General features: G+C 37.5%; 1 protein-coding gene across 1 annotated transcript in view; it reads right to left on the reverse strand.

The window, feature by feature from the left end:
- The window catches only part of LOC117265426 (uncharacterized), a 43,790-nt gene that overhangs the window by 17,963 nt on the left and 4,677 nt on the right, over positions 1–21,150 (reverse strand). Inside the window, exons 4-16 of the mRNA XM_033639912.2 lie at positions 20,524–20,693; positions 19,030–19,179; positions 17,755–17,808; positions 17,573–17,626; positions 15,268–15,321; positions 14,992–15,045; positions 14,376–14,429; positions 11,795–11,848; positions 11,021–11,074; positions 10,674–10,727; positions 7,722–7,766; positions 1,789–1,842; positions 1,640–1,693 (exon numbers count right to left, since the gene is read on the reverse strand). Of these exons, the coding sequence (XP_033495803.1) occupies positions 1,640–1,693; positions 1,789–1,842; positions 7,722–7,766; positions 10,674–10,727; positions 11,021–11,074; positions 11,795–11,848; positions 14,376–14,429; positions 14,992–15,045; positions 15,268–15,321; positions 17,573–17,626; positions 17,755–17,808; positions 19,030–19,179; positions 20,524–20,693 (905 nt within the window). The remainder of the gene's footprint in view (positions 1–1,639; positions 1,694–1,788; positions 1,843–7,721; positions 7,767–10,673; positions 10,728–11,020; positions 11,075–11,794; positions 11,849–14,375; positions 14,430–14,991; positions 15,046–15,267; positions 15,322–17,572; positions 17,627–17,754; positions 17,809–19,029; positions 19,180–20,523; positions 20,694–21,150) is intronic.

Consider the following 21,150-nt stretch of genomic DNA (forward strand, 5'->3'; position numbering starts at 1 on the left):
GCAATTTTCCGGACTGACTGACCTTCATTTCTTAAAGTAATGATGGCCACTCGTTTTTCTTTAGTTAGCTGATTGGTTCTTGCCATAATATGAATTTTAACAGTTGTCCAATAGGGCTGTCGGCTGTGTATTAACCTGACTTCTGCACAACACAACTGATGGTCCCAACCCCATTGATAAAGCAAGAAATTCCACTAATTAACCCTGATAAGGCACACCTGTGAAGTGGAAACCATTTCAGGTGACTACCTCTTGAAGCTCATGGAGAGAATGCCAAGAGTGTGCAAAGCAGTAATCAGAGCAAAGGGTGGCTATTTTGAAGAAACTAGAATATAAAACATGTTTTCAGTTATTTCACCTTTTTTTGTTAAGTACATAACTCCACATGTGTTCATTCATAGTTTTGATGCCTTCAGTGAGAATCTACAATGTAAATAGTCATGAAAATAAAGAAAACGCATTGAATGAGAAGGTGTGTCCAAACTTTTGGCCTGTACTGTACATGCCCTTATTTGGATAACACATCGTGGTATTCCCCACACATAAAGCCTATTGACAGTGTAATGCGCTCTGGCTGCAGTTGTATTAAGCATTAATCCGTTCTTGCAGCACGTCTACAGAAAGTATTTTGTTAGAGACAAACCATCCATCTGTCTGTCATCTCACCTGTTTGGCCTGCCTTGACCAGCGAATTCATCAGCTTGTAACAATTTGCCAACAACAGAAACTGAGGCTTATGTCACAACGCTACTTTTTTGATTTCCCGTCGATGAACAGGATCACTTAACCGTCGCCTGTGAAGTTGTAACTGTGCTAGTCTTCTCCTTAAATGACGAGGACTAATCTGAATGCCATCTCTAACAGAAAGACACAATGCAATTTCTGCCTGTGTTAGACCTTGATTAAAGTACACCCTGATGCGTTGATCAATAATGTGATCTGCCATTTTCACCTCCCTGGGACACCAGTGGCAGATCTTGTAGGCTGAAATCAGGACGATCACATTAACCAGCGTGCAATCATCAGACTTGACAATTATCAGGAGAAAGCAATCTTTGTTATCTCGAGATAACGAATTAATAAGTCGTTATCTCGAGATAACAGTGCACAAAAAAAAAGAATAATACATGGCCGTTCTTGTCTTCCGTAGGATCTCCTACCTCATTAACATATGGAGAGAGAAATACAGAAATAAATAAATGAAATTGTAAAAAAAAAAAAAGAAATATAGAAATATTTTAAGGTATTTATTTATTTATCTCCTGATTACTGTCAACTTTTATTTATGCATTTATATATTTTTTCCATATTTATTTAAACATTTATTAATTTATTTATTTCTGTATTTGTTTATTTATTTGTTTGTTTTATTTATTTATTTATTTATTACTTTGTTTGTTTTATTTATTTATTTATTATTTTGTTTATTTATACATTTATTTATTATCTATTTATGGACACTTCAGTAATTTTTTGCCCTCCGTACTATTTCAGACGAGAGCATTTGTAGTTGCCACTGATTTATTTTAGGGCCAAACTACACTAAAACTTCATCAAAGTATTAATGTGATTTCCCATTTGGATTTATAAAGAACTCTATATATCTATCTACGCTGTGTTGAACCATTATGCTCGTTACCTTGGGTCCAAACAGTCCGGGCTCGCCCATCACACCTGGAACTCCTAATGGACCCTGAGGAGACAAACGGCAGTGATGAACAGATGTTTGTAGCAGATGGAGAAGTAAAGATGGTGGACAGTTTGCAGACATTTGTCAGAAGCACTCACATCTTCTCCAGGGTCACCGTCACTGCCTGGCAGGCCGCTGTAACCTTTAGTACCCTGAGAGAGAAAAGGAAAGAAGCTGAGCAGATTGTTCTTGTATCTCTGTAACATCATCTAATCCTTTGTTTTGGTTTATTCTGATGAAGAACCTGATCAGACCAATGACACAGTCTGATCCGACTGGAATTTCCTGTTTTGTTTTGTCTTTTTCCGACTACCTGTTTTTCATATGTTAAGTTTTAGTTCCAGCCATGGACTGTACAAAAAAGATAGAGAAGATGACAGCTCTCCAAAAATGAAGCCAGAACATCTGGTCTGGTGGTGGCTGGCTGCAGTATAGGTCATAAACCCCGCCCCCTTCATGTCAGCAGGTGGGACGTGAGTCAAACTGAAAACTCAAAGTTCAAGTCAAATCTTTTTTTCCCCAAAGATGGCTGCTGTTATTTCAGGAAGTTTTTATCACGCTGTTCCAATGGTTGTTTTATAGGTCTGGTTTTAATTTGTTTTTTGATGCTATAAAAAGGAGGTCTGACATCATGAATTACAGCTGTGTGTGCAAATGGAGTGCTTGTGATTGGTCGAACAGCAGGAATACCATGTAGATCGCTACTGCGCAGACTCTGGCCTCAAATGACGTCACCAGCCTAAGATGGCAGCAGCTGTATCCGTGATGTTTTGGCTTCATTTGAGTAAAGTAGGAGGAAGTGCAGACAAAAAAAAAGGATTTGAACAAGAGGAACATATGATCTGTTTGTAGCGCTAAATAAAACATCAGGGATCTGTTGATCCATTCAGGTTACTGGGGTTTTTTCAAGCAGCAACATTGAAGTGCCAAAAACTGCAGTTCAACTAATGTCCAGTTGAGGCTGGCTCCAAGAATGAGTCAATCCCCATAGTTAACATGTCCAACTTTACAGCTGAACTAAACATGTTTACAGCCTCGTACAAAATATGTTTTTGGTCTCTATAGCTAATTTCAGCATTCATGACAACTGTATGGTAATGATTTTTTTCTATAACTCACCCATTTACATTTTATTAAAGCTTAAAGTTACACGTTTAATTACATGGCTGTTTTGTGTGACAGGCTGTCTGCAAGGCGTCACTACAGTTTGCCACTCCTCACTCCTCCACAGCTCCACCCTCTCATCCAATACAGTCACTACTGGCTCAAAAAAATCCAAGATGGTGATGGCCAAAGTGCCAGATTTCAGGCTTCAAAATAGGAGTCCACAGACCAATGGGTCAAGGTAGCTAAGTCCATTATTGGTAGAGTCTATGATTGCGAATTTTTCTCAGGGAAATGCCAGCAACAGCATCCAACAAAAACTGCCCACACTAAAAGTTATTGCAGCAACCAGTATCCTCTTATGCAGCCGCAGCCTCTGCTGCATTTTTCAGCCATGTGTTCTGGCTTGAATAAATATGGCTGAATATCCGAGTCAGCCAAAACACTGTAAAATGTATCCTCGTCCATAATATCCCCTGTACTCATTTTTACTGTTGGAAATTTAGCTAGTTTGCAATACACGCAAAGAGAACAAAGTTCTGTTTTTGAGCGTGCCACAAGGCTAGCCGGAGGTGAAAATGCAGCCTGTAGTTCTTCCTGAATCCAACTGTGTCACTGTAACGTCAAATGACAGCACTGGATGCTGGAGGAACAACAGATTTTGCCTGATTTCACCTTTTTTTGTTAATTCAAAGAGCATTAATGAATTTATTGTTTCAACTGACTGCATTTAATAACAACACCGATTGGACATCCACATAAAAGTTGGTGAATCTTCCCTTTAAATGCTTTTTTGGTCCAGCCCAGAGGGCAGGTGGACGTCCTGCTGGTGCAACTTGTCCCTGGTAAGATTAAATGTCAGTGCCAAATGACTTCAGTAATATGAAAGCTACAGAAAGTGAATGCATCTAAATAAAGCTTCAATAGATGTGTTTATCTTTGATCTGTAACACTGTACTGGGCTGTACTGGGTGTGGACCAGTTCAATGGGTTAGAATAGCATGACCTGTAAACAATGAAGGTTATGAGAAAGTGAAACATCAACATTTTAATTACTTTCACTTTACTTTACTTTCACTGCTTATGTTGGTAATTTGTTTACATTTGATTTGTTTCTGTGAGCATGTTACACCACGCTGTGGCTGCAGTTTTGGTTTCACTTTGGACCTCTGACCCCCTGAACTTTCCTTGTGTGTTTTAGTGCTGATGAAAGATGATGCAACACTTCTCAAAGCTGTAAATCTCATATGACTGTATTTGAAAGCAACAGAGAATTCTCTGGGAAATGTAAGAGACTAAACAGAATACTTCAGTCATCCTTGTGTGTCACTGGTACTGTCCAGAGAGACACTTTCACTTTCTGCTGATTACATCACCTACTCCATAGATACACTCTACATAAGTCATTGTCTGTAATTGAAAGTGAAACTACAGAGATCCTTTTTGAATTTTGGTATTTTTCTAACATGAGGTGAAAGTTTCGGGGGCAGTTCTGTACTGTGAGAGATAAGAACAGCGTCCTTCAAACCTGCTGAAAAACTAATTTCAAAATTTCAAGAATTCACAGTGTCCAGAAATGAGAGAAGAGAAATTTTCCACTCTTCTCCCTGGGAAAGTCAATTCAGTTTGCCCTGCTGTCAGTGAGAGACTCCCCTGACTGTCTCATGCTGCAGTGTCTGTTTATCACCCATATATCAGAAAAACTGATGTTTTGTTTACAGATGTCACATTCAGAGTCAGATGATAGAGAAAATCAGATGAAATGTTGGTCAAGATGACCTTTAAAACGTCATCTCCTCGTGACCGAGAAACTTACTATCATCTGACAAAACAAGCCTGTTTGTTTGGATAAAAACACCCAACTTGTGAACAACAGCTTAACATAATATATAGACAGTGTAAGATAAGATATAAGTCTGTATTGATCCCCAGCTGAGATATTCAGTTGTTGCAGCAGCTTAAGGACAAAATCAAATACAGATAAAAAAAGAAAATAGAGAAAGAAATAAGGAGAAAAATAAATATTAGGAACAAAACAAGGCCATATGGAGACAAAAAAATACAAGGTAAATCAATAATGCAATGATTATTTGTTATGTCAAGATTACTGATTAATTATTTCTTGATCACAAAAAAAAAAACATTTTAAAAAATCACATTTGTTCTCCCTGGACTTTTGTAACTGCATACAAACCACAGCTATGTTACATTTGCATGTTTCATCAGGATCATATCAATGTTTCTAAAGTGACAAAACATATGAGCTGACTTTGTTATCAGGAGGAGGAGGGATGGTGGACGGCACCAAGGCGAGATGCTTACCAAGCTGCAGACGACTGTTTAAGACCAACAAACAACAGATCGGGTCTTTTTCCAGTGAATCATCGCTGTGTTTCCAGCAGCTTTTTAGCCCCCCAACTTGGGTGGTCTTTAGTAACCTGTCGCTGTTTCCACAGGTAATAGTGCCATGAAAAGGGATTGTTCTTTTAACCGACACCTCGCTGTGTCTCCAGCGGGGACTGTGCTCCTAAAATTGTGTATTTTAAGCTTAAACAACAACTGAGTGGTTTTAGTGCCTAAACCTGAACACACATTAGCCACAGTGTTGTTGAAAAGTTTCATGTCCGCTACATACATCTGTACAAATATAACAGATCCGAGGTTTGCAGAGATGTACAATGTCAACATTTTTACAGTCCACTGGTTTTGTAATGTCAGAAATATAAATAAAATTCAGCTAATTTCAGTCTTCAAAGGCATCATTCAGGATTTTAGGCTCATTTGCTGCTTCAGTACAGTGAGAATGGAAAACCTCCCCATTAAATTAAAATTGTACTTTTTTTACCCTCCCCTTCATGTACGGACTAAAGGCCTTTGCACATTGAGTCCAAAATTGTCACACGCCTAGAAATAAATATGACTTTACGTTGTGTCAATCGGATTTGCACACTGAGTCCAAAACTTTCATCTGTCATTAAAATTTTCAGAACAGGTTCGATTTTTTGCGTTTTTCACATCTGTCAGAGCGTTTAGAGACATTTGACCAAGAATCTGTGAAGAAAATGTGGCGGCAGGACACAGCTGTGACAAGACAGAGGAACAGGGCACAGAGCTATTACATAACTGTGACAGCTCACTTTCAACAGGTCAGACAGTAATATTCAGGTGGATCATAATGACGAGGAGGATGTGGACCAGCTCCGCCCCTTCATGCAGGTGGGGTGCCAAATGAAAGACAGGGAGGGAGTGGTGACAGCCAGATAGGTAACTTCAGTGGAGAGAGGCAAAGCAGGAAATGTGTCTTTTAGTATTATCATGTACTGCAAATTTTGAAAACAAATAGAACAAAAAAACGCATCAGAATCAGTGTGCAAGGTTGCTGGTGTGAAGATTTTTTTCGGATGACGGGTTAAAAAAACCCCCAAAACACCACCTGAAACAATGGACTCAGTGCGCTAAGGCCTTAAACTACGGAGATACAACATGTTAGTCAGTGAGCTTGTTGGTAGGTGTATTTTTTCTTCCAGCCTTTATGCTAAGCTAGGCTAACCAAGTCCTGACTTCAGCCCTGTATTTAACACTCAGACATGAGATTAATATCAGTCCCCAAACACGAACTCTTGAAAGGAAAGCAAATGTGCTAAACTGTTCCTTCTTAAATTAATGTAAAAAATAGTTTCTTAAACACAGTCTTGGTCATGACGTAAGTAGCAAACTAACATTGTTTAGATTAAGCTCAGTAAATAAGCCCGATGAGCAGCATTTGTTCATCATTATTGTTACAAGCGCAATAGTCTCGCTGGACCGACTCTCACTTTAAGATTGGAGAAAAAAACACCCCGGCTGCTTGTATTTCTTTCAACCAATCACAATCGTTCTGGGCGGTGCCACAGCAACGGTGCACTTGCAAAAATATTGCCGGGGGGGAAACAGGTTTTGGTGTAACACGCCCACAAAAATATCGCCTACAGGACGCGAACCATGGCAGAAAAATGGCTACATCCCCACAAGATCAAACACCGCAAAAGTTAGTAAAGGACGTGTTGAAAACGGTTGAAAACTGCTACACAACCGGAGGTGGTAGGGTGGGACTTCAGCGGGTGGCTTGTTCCACCCAATGAAAAGCTGATCTATACAGCAAACTTCCACCCACTCAGACAACAAGCGCAATAACTTGAGTGATTCTGACCATCCAGGCGCCAGACTTTCCCAGCTGCATCTGAACACAAGCTGAGTTATTTCAAAACTCACACCTGCACCGTATAGTCCCTCTGTGGGTGATATTCAAGAGATGAGTTTAGTCTGGTTTCACAGAGAGCTGTGAGCTGAAAAGTTGTCTGAACCATGTCAAAGAGTAACTAACCCTGACGCCAGAGGAAAGGTCATAAAGTGTCCAAAATGGACAGAATTTATCTTCTGGGGAGCATGAATAGGTCCGGTGCATTTTATGGCAATCTGCCTGTTTGATTTTTATATTTATTGTGTACAAGTGGAAATTCTGATCTGAGGATGGTGCTAGAAGAAAGCTGCACAGGTCACCTCAACCAGTGAGATTCATCCTCTGAGGACTGTGAATATTCACAGCAGCTTTAACAGGACTTTAGCTGGTAGCGTTAAAGATTAAGTGGGATAGACTCACTGTCTGCACTGTAAATACTTCAGCAATGAGGATTTACCCTCTGGATTTTACTGATACAGAATGAAGGTCGTCATTTGGAAACTAAAACTCCAAATAATGAAACTAATAAGACCTTTATCACAACCACATGGAGTCACCCACACCCACACACCCACACCCACACCACACAGTCGCACTCACAGTATACGTTTAGTCACATGGTGAGGTAAGTGAACTGGATACTGAGAGTATTCAATAATAAATGTTAGTAATTTAAAAAAACAAAACAAAAAAAAACTGTATATTTACCTTTGGTCCACTGGGTCCGATGGATCCCGGCTGTCCAGGATAACCCTGAGGACGACAAACAGGAAATACTTCATCACAAATACATATCTTTGCTATGACAAATAAATGATTTCAAAGATGATGCAGAATTAAATTAAGGAGTACTGACTGAACCCCTTGAAAGTAAAAGGAAAGCAGCTCATTAACAACGGTGGATGATTATTATATTAAAGTCACACTGGCTGAGAGATTTCAGTTTACTCTGAGAGGAAGAGTCTAATTTTTTCAACTGTCACCGACTCACTATACATTATCCCGCTTAGAACATGGCTTACTACTAAAACATTCAGTGATGTGACACAAAATAATGATTAAAGCACGTTTTATTGATTCAAAATTCGCAAAAAGAAAATGTTGCATTTTGCCACTCCAAACCTATTTGGCCTGTGTGGACTAACGTTAACTGATTTTGATGCTCCTCAGTCTAAGGCCGCTGCTATGGCGGAGCAGCAGAGCAGCGGTGATACCTCAAGAAATAAACACCACAGAATTTTGTTGATTGACCAATCAGAATCAAGTATTTAAGAGTGCCATATTCTAAGTGATGTAATATGTTGCTACATAAAGTGAAACTCATTGAAGGAAGACAAACGTGTCACATGCTCACTTCACTGTCTGTCATAATGAAAACACAATAAATGGGAAATCAATTCAGATTTGATTTAAACTGAGTGTAAAAAATAAATCACATGTTAATTAATCAATCTTCAGAATCTCCTGGTGGAATTTATAAGAGCATGTGATGGGATGTTTTTCTTGTGAAATTATTACAGTATCACGCAAAGAATAATTTAATTCGAGAGGACAAAATCTACTCTATGCTCAGAATACATTTAAGTATTTCCCTGGTGACCAATAAGCCACGGGCATGATCAGTCTGTAAACGGTTTGCAACATTGTGCTACGGTTTCCAGGATGAACAGGTTTCCTCCAAACAGTGTGAGACAATGTGCAGCGAGCTTTGAAGTACGTTTACTTTCATTTCATGGGTGTAGAGGTGTTACCCAATCAGCAGTGATGCGCGTACATTTTTCGTTTTTCTTTTATACTTGCTTTGTTAATGTAGAGGTATGTTTCTCATGACAATAAATCCCTTTGAGTTGAACTGAACTGAATGAAACCCTGATATATTAAAAGGCAGTGCGCCTGCACAACACAACAGAATGTACAACACAGCTCTGTTGTAACAGGAAGTTTTGCAAAGTTTTGTCGGGGCTGAACGCGCCCCATGCAAACCAGACTTTTTCACAGTAGACATTTTGAGTGTGTCTCAAATCGTGCACTTCCGTACTACACACTTAGTGTTTTGAATGCACAAGTGCGCTAAGTGCATTCTCACTGCATAGTACAGGAAAATGCAGCGTACTACTTGTGCACTTAAAACAGTCTCAGTTAAGTTGAGTGTGGAAATGATGGACCCTCAACGGTCGCCATCTTTATGACACACCAAAATTACATCACAAACTTTTGACATGGCAGCTGGGGACAACAGGGAGCCTGTTAGTTAGACATGTTATATTTTTGCACTAACACCAATTGTGTTGTCAAACAGAAGCCGTCTGTAATGTTTGTTGGGTCTGTAATGATGTGGTACTGCGAACAGTAATGCGAGTGCTAACGTTAGCATTCTCTAGCTAGCTAACTTGCTCCTAGCTACGGCAGTGCATTTTAACGCATTTTAACATTTTCAAATGTTGGAGTGATGCTCCACCGTCTGTTTGCAATTCACTGTTTAAAAAGAAGACTCAGAAGAAGAAGAAGAGGGAGTTAAAAGAAACAAAGCCATCATCACTTCAGGTAAGTATGAAACAGCAGTGTGCGATTTGAGACAACACTACCCTGGTGAAATTAGTGCACCACACAAGAAGTACATAGTGTACACAGCATACTACACTTAAGTGTACTAATGGAAGTGTGCCATTTGAGACACACTCCCTGACATGTCATAGTTGGAAAAGCACAGGTGAAACTGATAACATAAATGATGGCTCAGTTCCAGTGAGTGTCACTGTAAGCTATTCCAGTGAGCCAGCATGCACAATGCCAGGACCTCCCCTAGGTGGAACGCAGCCATCATAAATGTTAATAAATACACCTGTGCTTTTCCTACAATGACTAATTAAAATGTCTGCTGTGAAAAAAGGTTTATTGGATTGGAGTCAGAACAACCAATCAGAAATGTACTACTTCGAATCTCCCATTAGCTAAAATGAGCATTCTGTGCTTGATAATAATTTCTATACAAAGAGCACACATGCAAAAACTTATTCCTGTCTCTCAATGCACCGTGGCATGCACAAATATAATCCTGTAGGGTTTCTGGCCTCCAATTTTCTGCAGTGTGCACTCCTTCAGATAAAAGACTTTACATTCAATTTCATTTGTAGAAAAATTCGCCTTCGTCTGATGATAATGAGCCACTTCTTTAATCTCTTTACAGCTGAAAAGCTAGCAGGCTGTTTGCAACATCAGCCTAATAGAACATCTGACTCTAAATCAGGGGGTGAACTTTGTGTTTACATGAATGAATCATAGTGCACGAACATGACCATTTCAATCCACTGACATCACTCCTTATCTAACATACTACACTTCTACTTGACTTTTTGATGCTGATGTTTGCACACTTGTTGGCTGTACTTTTATATATTTATTTTTATACATAATACTGCTTATATTTTGTATTTATATTGATTAAATTTTATAGTTGAATATTTATTATCTCTTACATTCATGCCTTATTCTATTCCTTGCATAATGACGGTAAGTTCTTGAATCACAATAGGAAAGACTTTTAGGGGAAAAGTGTCTGATCCTGAGCAGAAATCCAAACTAAATGTAAATGATCCCACTCAGAGTAAACACTCAGAGACTGTTTCATCAGCACAGACGATGATTAAGGATGTTTCTTACAGTGTATCCTCTGTCGCCGACGTCACCTGGAAACCCGGGAGCCCCGATCTGACCCTGTGGGAGAGGATGGGATGATTAAAGAGACACACAGTGAGCTGTGACGTCTGTCGACCTCTGCTGGTGAGCAGGACGGGAAACAAGGATCCGGTATGATCAACAGAGCCACATTTTCCCCCCAAATACGGAAGAGTATAGTCGTTTTGAAGAGCAGGAAAGATCTAGTGAAGAGGTCATTCATCACTGAGGTAAGTGATGGATTAACACAAACGTTTTTTCAGCTTTGGTCATGAGATTCCTGCAGATATATTGTACGTATGTGTATGCAAATACTTCCTTAATTTTCATACCTTCAGTCCTTCTTCTCCCTGAGGACCCTCTTTGCCTTCGTCACCACGAGACCCCTGAACAGAAAACACAATAGAATCAGAAATGAGGGAAATATTCTCAACAAATAAGAAGGAAAAACAACATAAATCTAAAACCTGAAGTGAAAACATCAGCTGTTTTATGGACAATAGAAACATATGATGATGATTCTTAAAGCTAATAAAAGAAAGTAGACATTTCTGTTGGAAACTGGATTAAAAATCGAACTCCACTCAGAGGACTCATACATTTGGGAAGCAAGTACTCACTGCTGCACTTTGTGTCAGAGGTTCATCATTATGGTTTTGAGGTTGTATGATTTCCTTCTCATTTCTACAACGTATTTATATCTTTCTCAAGGTATGTGTATTCACAGTGTAGCTGCATGTTAACTGATTAAATTCAGTACAATAAAGTGATTGTTTTTGCTGGTTTGCCTTTTCTTTGCTCACAACTTTTTCTTCTATGTTTTAGGTACGAATGACCAGAGGAGAAATAGTAAAACAATTGCAAACTAACATATTTTACATAAAGAACTAATGAGAGTAATGCATTTAATCTGTGGTGTTTAAAAGCTGAGAATTCCTCAGACTTTAAATCTAATTAGATATATTTCACCCTCAGCTTGTAACTGTCAATTTTTAAAAAACAAAACCCAACAAAATATCTTTCACACAATAAAATTCTAACTAATAACACGTTAATTACCTTTGCATACAGGTGCATTTATCAGGTGTAAACTTGGGTTTCTTTACCTTGATACCTGTACCTCCCTTTGATCCTGAAGGCCCAGGGTCACCACGAGGGCCCTAAAATAAAACAAACAAATGAAAAGTAAGAAACTCTCTGTGTTACACCGACTTTAAAGTTTATAATTAAACTCAATGAAACGATACAAATTAAACTAATTTAAACAATTAGGTATTAACAATAAAAATATTAAAGCTGGCAGACGTGAAATTAATAAGATATTTAAGCACATAAACGTTGGAAAGGTCATTTTTGTGGTCTTGCAGACCGCTGCCGACTTCAGTTCTATACATTCGGTTTTGATATGGAGGACGAATGTTTACATAAGTATTAATAAATAAATGTATTGAAAAAATACAGGAATAAATAAATAAGGAAAGAAATGGTTAAGACCTCCACCTTCAGTAACAAACAGACATAGAAATACAGAAATAAATAAATTTGGTTGTGCAAAAATGTAGAAGTAAATTTAAGATGTTCACTCATTTATGTCCAGTTTAATTACCAACTTTTATTTATTTATTTACGCAATTATCTATTTATTTACATATTTATTTCAACAGTCATTTATTTATTCCAGCATTTACTCATTCTTTTATTTATTTTCATATTTATTTATTTATTCTTGCATTTTATTTGTTTATCTAATGCCACTTATTTCATTTTTCATCTTCTACAGTTCATCTACTTTAAAATAAAGTATGCAAACATTTACAAACTTTGCTGAAGAAACAAAAGCTTTTGCTGGTTCATCTTAAAAAGAGAAATAAAGTCACATTATTTAGTGCAGTTTGTGTGAGTAGCTTAAAAAAAAGTGAAACAGAATTGAGAATTGAAAATTGAAAATTCGATAACAGCAGCAACTGGTAAACCCCCCAAATTCACAGCCAGCCTTTTTTACTGCGTCACTGCTCCACCTGAGGAGGTGAAGGAACCACCATGATGGCTGTTTGTGGTTCCTGATAGGCAGATGGAGGAGCCAAAGCTCTGGGTGATTTCCAGCCGTGTGAGGAAACAAACACTGGATCAACAGCTAAAGACCATCTGGATCTTTGCACAGAGCGACAGGTGGTTTCACTGACAGTTAAAACTCCTCCTCTCTTCAACTGCCGCTACATATTTACGTACATGTCTTATCTGGAATAATGAAAAATGTCATTTTTTTGTCACTGTGTCCACACTGTGAATCACTGCACCCACAGCCATACGACAGAGATTCACAGTGTGGACACAGTGTCATTTTTTTGTTAATGTGTCCACACTGTGAATCTCTGTCGTATGGCCGCGGGTGCAGTGCAGTTTTATTTAATCATTTTTCTTGAGACAATGAGCTTTTGATTTTTTGAGAAAACTACTTCATGTAAAAATGGCTCAGACAAGACAAGATAATAAATGTGAGATGTGTTTAAAATGTATTTATTTATTAAATAAATACACAGCTCATCTCGGCTTCTGTAACTGTTCCCCAGTTTAATTCTTTAAAGTCCTACAGTGCTTTTTAAAGGCTTGTTTCTCAGGATTCAGATGGTGTATATTTCTTATTAACTTCACAGTCAAACACTGTATTTAGAAAATATTAATGTGGTCTTCAAATATTGACTTAATAAATATTAAGACTCAAAACTCAACTCTGTCCCCGTGTTTTCATTTCCATATCCAGGGATCCCACACATAATAGGACAAAATTTCAATACTCTTCCATGACTTCCGAGGACCCATAATTGATATATATTTATTTTCTTGCCCCACTTACCCAGCGTTTTTACAACATATCAGATTCAAACTCTATTCAGACATAATTTCAGCGAGCTGGCATATGTGAGGGAGAGACGGAACGCAGAGAGAAATTCAGGACTTTTTAAAAATGTATTTATTTATTTTTTTATTTTATTTAATTTTTAATTCAACTTTGCCTCTGCAAATTTCATTTTTTTTTCTATTTTAAAATGATAATCAAAGAACACATTTTAAATGGACTCTAATTACTTCAAAATATTATTTTTTTCTTTTTTTTCTACTCTATTTCATGATTATTCTGTCTTCCGATTTACAGTTTCCATATTACCTTTAATCTAAAAAAGGACCATCTATATATAATATGTGACGACCCTCTCTGCTTTGCCTCTCCCTTCAGAAGCCTGGTGGGCGGAGTCGGGTCATCAGTGAGATTCAGCTCACCTGGGGCAGGCTGAAGGACTGCATAAGCTTTTCTCTGGCTTACACCCAGTTTGGTTTTGTGTACATTTAGTTTATCATTACACTCACTTCCATTTACGTTATGTGAAATAGACTTATTTTTAATTACAATTCACATGTGGTGTCCCCACTTTGTCCAGCCTTGATCCAGGTTGTGTCAAATACAACCATATTCAAATTATAATATAATATTGTGTTTAAAGGCCTAAAAAGCAGTTATGTGAGGAGTCTTTCATGGAAACCAATAACAGAAAACAGATTTTTAGACAGAATCGCGTAAAAAATAGGAATTGACACAAATGTTTTGTTTCTTTGCTGCAGTTTCTAACAAAGTTCAGTTCAGCAATAAATGTTTTCCCCCACAGAGAAGTTGAGGTTGTGTTTCCTTACAGTCTCCCCAGGACCTCCGACTCCTCCGCGAGGTCCCTCCATACCGATGTCACCCTGTCGACAGGAAGAGACTTTTTAATAAAACATCAAACATCTACTGGAGCTGGTCATAAACTGGTAATATACAACATAAAATAATTCATGTAATAAAATATATGTCAATAAAAGGCAAAAGTTTCTTTCACAGCTCATCAGCAGTGACTTTTAAGGCTCATTATTTTATCAAATCAACTGAAATTGTTTTTAAAATATTCATAATAGGAATATTTAAAAATTAAGCTATCAACAATGATTTTGGAAAAACAGTTCTGTTGTTTTGTAAAGAACTGACTGATAAAAGAGAAGTTTAACTAATTCACTTACCAAGAGGTTAATTCTTTGGCTTATGTGTTACAAGGACAGCGAAAATATTTAAGATCATAAGAATACATAAACACAATTTAGAATAAATCAGTCAGAACAGAATTTATGGCTGAGTAAACCAGGAGTCACTGCTACTATTTACTGTGTGGTATCACGTTATCTCTTTTAAGTTACTTTATTAAATGTATTTCAGACCCCTTTCATACTTAAGGCGTGTGTGTGTGTGTGTGTGTGTGTGTGTGTGTGTGTTTACCTTTAGACCCAACTCTCCTGGATCTCCTGGGTCTCCGAAAAGTCCAGGTTCTCCCTGTTGAAGACAAGAGATTTAGTTTCTTAACATGTTTATTATCTTGTATTATAAATCCTGACGGATCAATTTAATTAAAGGAATTTAGAGTTTATGAAGCTCAACATAACAGAAAATTATGTTTTAATGATTGTAAATTTCCTGAACATCTTTCTTTCATGTCTTGTTTTTGTGGGACTCAGCAGACCTTCGCTGTGGGACACTCAGTGGTGTTAAACTCACCATGGCTCCAGAGAAACCAGAGGCTCCTTCATCTCCTTCAGGCCCAGCGTCGCCCTGCAAGAGGAGATGTCAAAGGTCAAATTTAAACAAAGAAACAGGAACAAACTTGGTTCACACACATTTTCATGGAAAAAAAAATGCAAAAACTTTCCATGACTTCTCAAGGACGCTTATTAATTTTTTTTTTCATGTCCCACTTGCCTGGTGTTTTTACAAACATATCAAATTCAAACAATTCTATTCAAACAAATTAATAATTAATAAAGTATATAAGATAAAATAAAAAAATAATAAAAAATTCAGCTAGCCGGCAAATATGAAGGTAACGTACGTGCTGGAAAACAAAACACCAAACACTGACACATTAGAGCTATGTTACTTCGACAACTACAGAAAATAAATTTGCTGTTTTGTTAAGTTACATGAAAGTTTATCCACGGAAGATTATTGTAACAGTTTCATCATACACACCGAATTTCCATCACTTTTCCAAATCTTTCAAATATTTTTACTAATTCCATGACTTTTCCAGGCCTGGACAAAGTGATTGTGAAATTCCATGACAGTTTTCCATGACAGTGGGAACCCTGAACAAAAAATACGAACAGCTTTCTAATTTCTTAACAACATTTTTTAACACTCAAAGGCACAGCGACTAAAACACAAGGTCATATCGTTGTTTTAAAACTTAAGTCAAACAGTTTTAACTATATTTTCATATATACCATATAAATATGTTTAGGTTTTATCTGTTAAACACATTCTGATCTCATTCAAATTCTGGAAAACTTCAAATTATTCCAAGTATTCAGAACAAATCTGTGTAAAAAGACTAAAAGTATCTGCAGAAAATTAAAACAACTAATTACCTTTTCGATGTTTTTTTCTTTTTAATTTCACACTGTGGTTTGACAAGTTGTTGTTTTACTGTACTTTCTATTCATTTTAATCAAAGAACTGTTTCAGTTTCGTTTAGCTGATGAGTATGTTTTTAAATATATTATATACTATATTTGAGTATTATTTGATTGCCCTAACCTCAGAAAGTGTTGTGGCCTCTTACTGAGAAAAAAAGAGCATTTTTTTTAAATCTGATCTTTTACTTTTACTTTCTTATGTGGCTTTTTAACGTCCTTTCCAAGTGTCTCTGCAACACTAGTTTCATTTTCTTTTTTCACTTCTCTACAGTTTGTTCCTAAATTCAATTTTTTTTTTACTTTTGTTGTCTGCTTCTGTCCTATCTGGCTTTAACAGCCTTTTTTAAGTGCCTGCAGCTTCGTTTTATTTTTACTTTTCCTTTCTCTTTAGTTTGTTCTTTAATCCAATTTTACTTTTACTTTCAGTTTGACAGCTACTGTGCACTATTTACCGATTATACAAACATATTTATACATAATATACTTACATATCTTTTATATATTTAGTACATTACACTCTGCAACTATTCTGTGCAATTTTATTCATATAGTTATATTATATCTTAATTTATTTATTTAGTACAATGCTACATACCATGTTTGTATTACAGTTATGGGTGCATTATCCAGTTGTCCATCATGGGCGTATCTGTCTCTAAGTGAAAGGTATATACAGTGTATTTTGCTTTTATTTTATTTTTATTGTTCTCTTGTTTTATTCATTTATCACTGTGTCATTTTTTTCCTTTTGACTATTGAGCTACACATATACAATACGATGATGTCACTACAATGTCAGAGCTGATGCATTTATTAAGGCTGTCAATCAATTAAAAACCTTATTGCGATTAATCGCATGATTGTCCATAGTTAACTTGTGATTAATTGCAACATAATCGCACATTTTTTATCTGTTCTAAATGTATCTTAAAGGGATATTTTTTTAGTAGTTTTTATTTCTCTTATCAACATAAGAGTGGACCCCGTTTTTTAAAGCAGCTCAACGTACTTCGGCTGTAACCAAATTCATATTGACAGTAAACGCAAATAACTTTGGTCTTGTCGAGAGAATCATCTGGCAGGGTTTTAAAGCTGAACGTGCTGCTCAAAAGACGCCTTTCTTTATCCATTTCTGCTCAGGGAGGTTTGTTTCTGATTGCCATCTATAACGTTACTGCTGCATCACTTCCTGATTTCCCAAACGGGTGGGCTGAGGGTCATAATTACAGAATGTGTTAATCGCACATCAAATAAATTAGTGGCGTTAAAAAGCATTTGCATTGACCCATTATTTACGCATTAACTTTAATAGCTCTAGTACATATCTATTTAACTTTTCATGCATGGTGATATTCAGTATCAGTGCTGCTGTAACATGATTTACTGACCACTGGTCCAGTGTCTCCTCCTCTTCCACGAACCCCTTTGGTTCCTTTATAACCCTGAAAACAAACACATTAAGAAATAAGCAACAGAAATACCTCGACATGCAGTTCTGATTTCATTCTTATGTTACTCAGGTTTTCTCATCATTACACAAACATGCAGTTATAATGTTTTAGTCTCTCACCTCTCTGCCTTGAGGTCCTGGCTCACCGGTTTTACCCTGCAGACCTCTGGATCCCTGAGGAGACAGAAAAAGAATAATTTATTGATTGATCCCTTGTGTGTGCATGTAGATGAATTATTCCTGTGAAGCAGCTTGTCCCATTTGTAACAGCTGGACAATCAGTGACAGACTGCCCCACACAGGACAGAGCATCAGTCTTGGCCCCAGGTAACGACTGGTCAATGAGAGCGGACATGGACAGGCAGCTTAAATTTCTCACAAGCATCACCACCACCACACTGAGATCCGACATTGTCCTGTGGTCAGAAACTGATAAGCATGTCTCGCTTGTTGAGCTGACGATCCCATGGGAAGATGGCATCCAGGAGGCATATGAACAGAAAAAGTTGCAGTACGCTGAGGCCAAATGACAAGAAAAAAGCCAGAGAACAACAGCTTATCCAGTGGAGGTCAGCTGCTGCCACTTTGTGAGCCTTTCAACCAGCTTGCCAAAGCCCTAAAACACCTCTGAGGAAGCAGAAAAAGGAAGTTTTTGGCTATGGCTACGACGAAGAGACAAGAGCTGGGGGAACCAAGAAGCCATGCAGTGGAACCACCTGGAATCAGAGTCCAGCTGCAGGGAGCAGCACGGAGACGTCCCTGACCATTGCCCCACCATCCTAAGATGTTCTGGTGATTAAAGGGGCGAAACATCAGTTAAGTATGGTATATCCACGCTGCAGCTGGTACCCAGGCACTGGTGGAGGTGCAACAGGCAGACATGCCCCGCAGGTTTCACCACCAACTTGTCAAAAAATATGTTTCTGCAAAGTGAATGTGCTTTAAACTAAAAGTTGCACCAAACATACTGAGATAGAAATGAATGAATCTTAAGAATGAACTGATATTCCACACCAATTTCTCAGTAAATCTGTAGAGTGAAACATAAACTGTTGTGCTGCTGTAGAAAAGAATACAACAGGAATCAGTCGAGACATTAAATGCATTAAAAGCAATAAACATGACAAAATAAACAAACATGACATAACTTAATACAGAAAAATTGAATACTAAGGATTAAAAATGGTTTACATATTTCAAATTGCAATTTGAGTGGCATTTTAAAAAAGTCTAAAATCTAATAAAACTTGCCTTAATCTGCAGGAACCCTTTTAAAATAATTGGGAGAAGAGGAACTGGGTGAATGCAAAGAGGAACGGGCAGTTTGTTGCATGACGTGACAAACAGTGTTGGCTGAGAATAAAGAGGCTGTGATGGGATGAAATGAGTTCGCACCTTTGGTCCTGCAAAGCCAGCGAATCCGGGCTGTCCAGGCTCACAGTCGCACTCTGTCGGCCCCTCCTCCTCCCCGAGCGCTGCGTCTACCCCAGACTCCTCCTCAGAGGAGTCGGTGTCTGGTCCTGCTGGAGGATACTCATACGGGACCTGAAACACAACAACAATGCACCTGAGTTAAAATACACACAGAGGACTGTCTGATGGGACACTGGTGCAGGTTGAAATAAGAATCTTTTCTGGCATTTAGCAAAGGGAGATAATGTTGAGACCTACATGGGCTTTTCTAACGGACTGTCCTTAACTTGTGTCGATCTTTTTAAACTTGATAGTTCCTTTGCTTTACCTTAAAAAGGTATTTGTAGCTGTAGCTGGGAGGTGGTTCATAAAAATAAAGTTGTTTTGCAATTTGACTTTTGATTCACTTTACCAACTTTTATTTTCTTCATCGTTTCATGTTGAAATTAAGTTAAAAGGGTGTCAAATGTAACATTTTAAGGGTAAAACAAATAAATCTGACCCTTATCCAAACAAAGTGGAACCCTAAACGTTGTGTAGCCTCCTCTTTCTGCTCTTAGCTCTATTAGCTTAGCCTTATTATCTTCTTAATGCACAATCATGTTATATAATCCTTATTTTTTTAAGACAACCTGGGCTATCAGAATATGTATGCTGCAATGATGTCACATTAATGTATGAATAGTTATATAACCATAAATACAAAATAAAAATAATAACAGAATTGAATAGCACCAATATTTTCTAAAATCACACGTTCAACAATAGTTTTTAAGACTTTGAGCTCCCAGCCTTGAAGCTCAGAGGAAGAAGAAATCAACATTGTCATAAACACAGATCAAAAAGTGTTTGCATTTCTTTCATCAAAGTCCCTACTGTTTTTTGTCTAATAGGTTGATTGTACCATGAAACCACAGAAGACATTTATTATTGGATTAATTATCTTTTTAAAGCCTCCACAAAGACACTGCTGTTCCATGTTGGATTACAAAGCCTCTGAAAAAGATGCAAGCCCTCCTGGGAAGGCTACAGTGGAGACGAAGCGTCAGCCGTTTAAAGTGAGTTTTTATAGCCTGTTAAGAGCACTGAAACTTTACATATGCACTTCTTGCAGTTTGCTAACAGTTCTTCTCTGTTTGAAAATAATATATCATATAGGCACAAACCTTATTGCCAAGAAACAATTAAGAAAGAGCAGCTGTGTTTCTTCTTTGTGTGAAGATTTCAATAAACTTTAAAAGGTCAGAATTTGCATTTGTGGCAAGTTTTGTAAGAAATAAGCTGGGGTTTCTGACACAAACTGTGAGTATAATTTAAAAATGTCAACGTTTGTGGTAACAACAGAAAGACCTCCAACACAGGAGGGTCTGATTAAGAATGTTAAACAACTATCAAAAGTGTACCTATCTGATTAAGGTCATGAGGTGTGATAAAAGACTGATGCCACTACAGATGCCCTATCCTCAGCGGTCATACCTCCATGGTCTCTGTGTCCTCCTTGGCATAGTGGGACTCAGCCGTAGTGGCATAGGGGAAGGCGTCCTCAGTGATCATGGTGACTTGGGTGGGTTCAGGGCCATAAGGGTCGTAGTCCTCCTCTGGCCTCTGGTCCTCGTCGTAGCTGTGAGTTGGCTCAGGTGGATACTCTGATGGGACAGTTTGACTTTTAGTCCTTTGACTTAGTGATGCATTTCTACAGTTGGTGCTCCATGTTCACAGTCGTGGGCTTTTGTTTGCACAAAAATATTACATAGGGGTCACATAGTGAACAAAAGAATAACCTAATAGATAAACAGATAAATATAAGCATAATTAATTACAAGAATAAATGAATAAACACAACAATAAATAAAAGATTAATCAAATGGAAAAATGAATAAAGGCAAGAATAAATAAATGTTGAAATAAATATGGAAACAAACAGATTATGCATAAACAAATATAAGTTGATAATTAAACAGGAGAAACATAAATATCTTGAATTTATTTCTATATTTTTGAACAATTTCTGTATCTGTATGTAATGAGGTAGGACTTATTTCTGTATTTATTTTATTATTGATACTAACATCATTTTACACCCTTCATGTAATAATCAGGTTA

The sequence above is a fragment of the Epinephelus lanceolatus genome, chromosome 10, assembly GCF_041903045.1.
Source record: "Epinephelus lanceolatus isolate andai-2023 chromosome 10, ASM4190304v1, whole genome shotgun sequence".
NCBI classification, from domain to species: Eukaryota; Metazoa; Chordata; class Actinopteri; order Perciformes; family Serranidae; genus Epinephelus; species Epinephelus lanceolatus.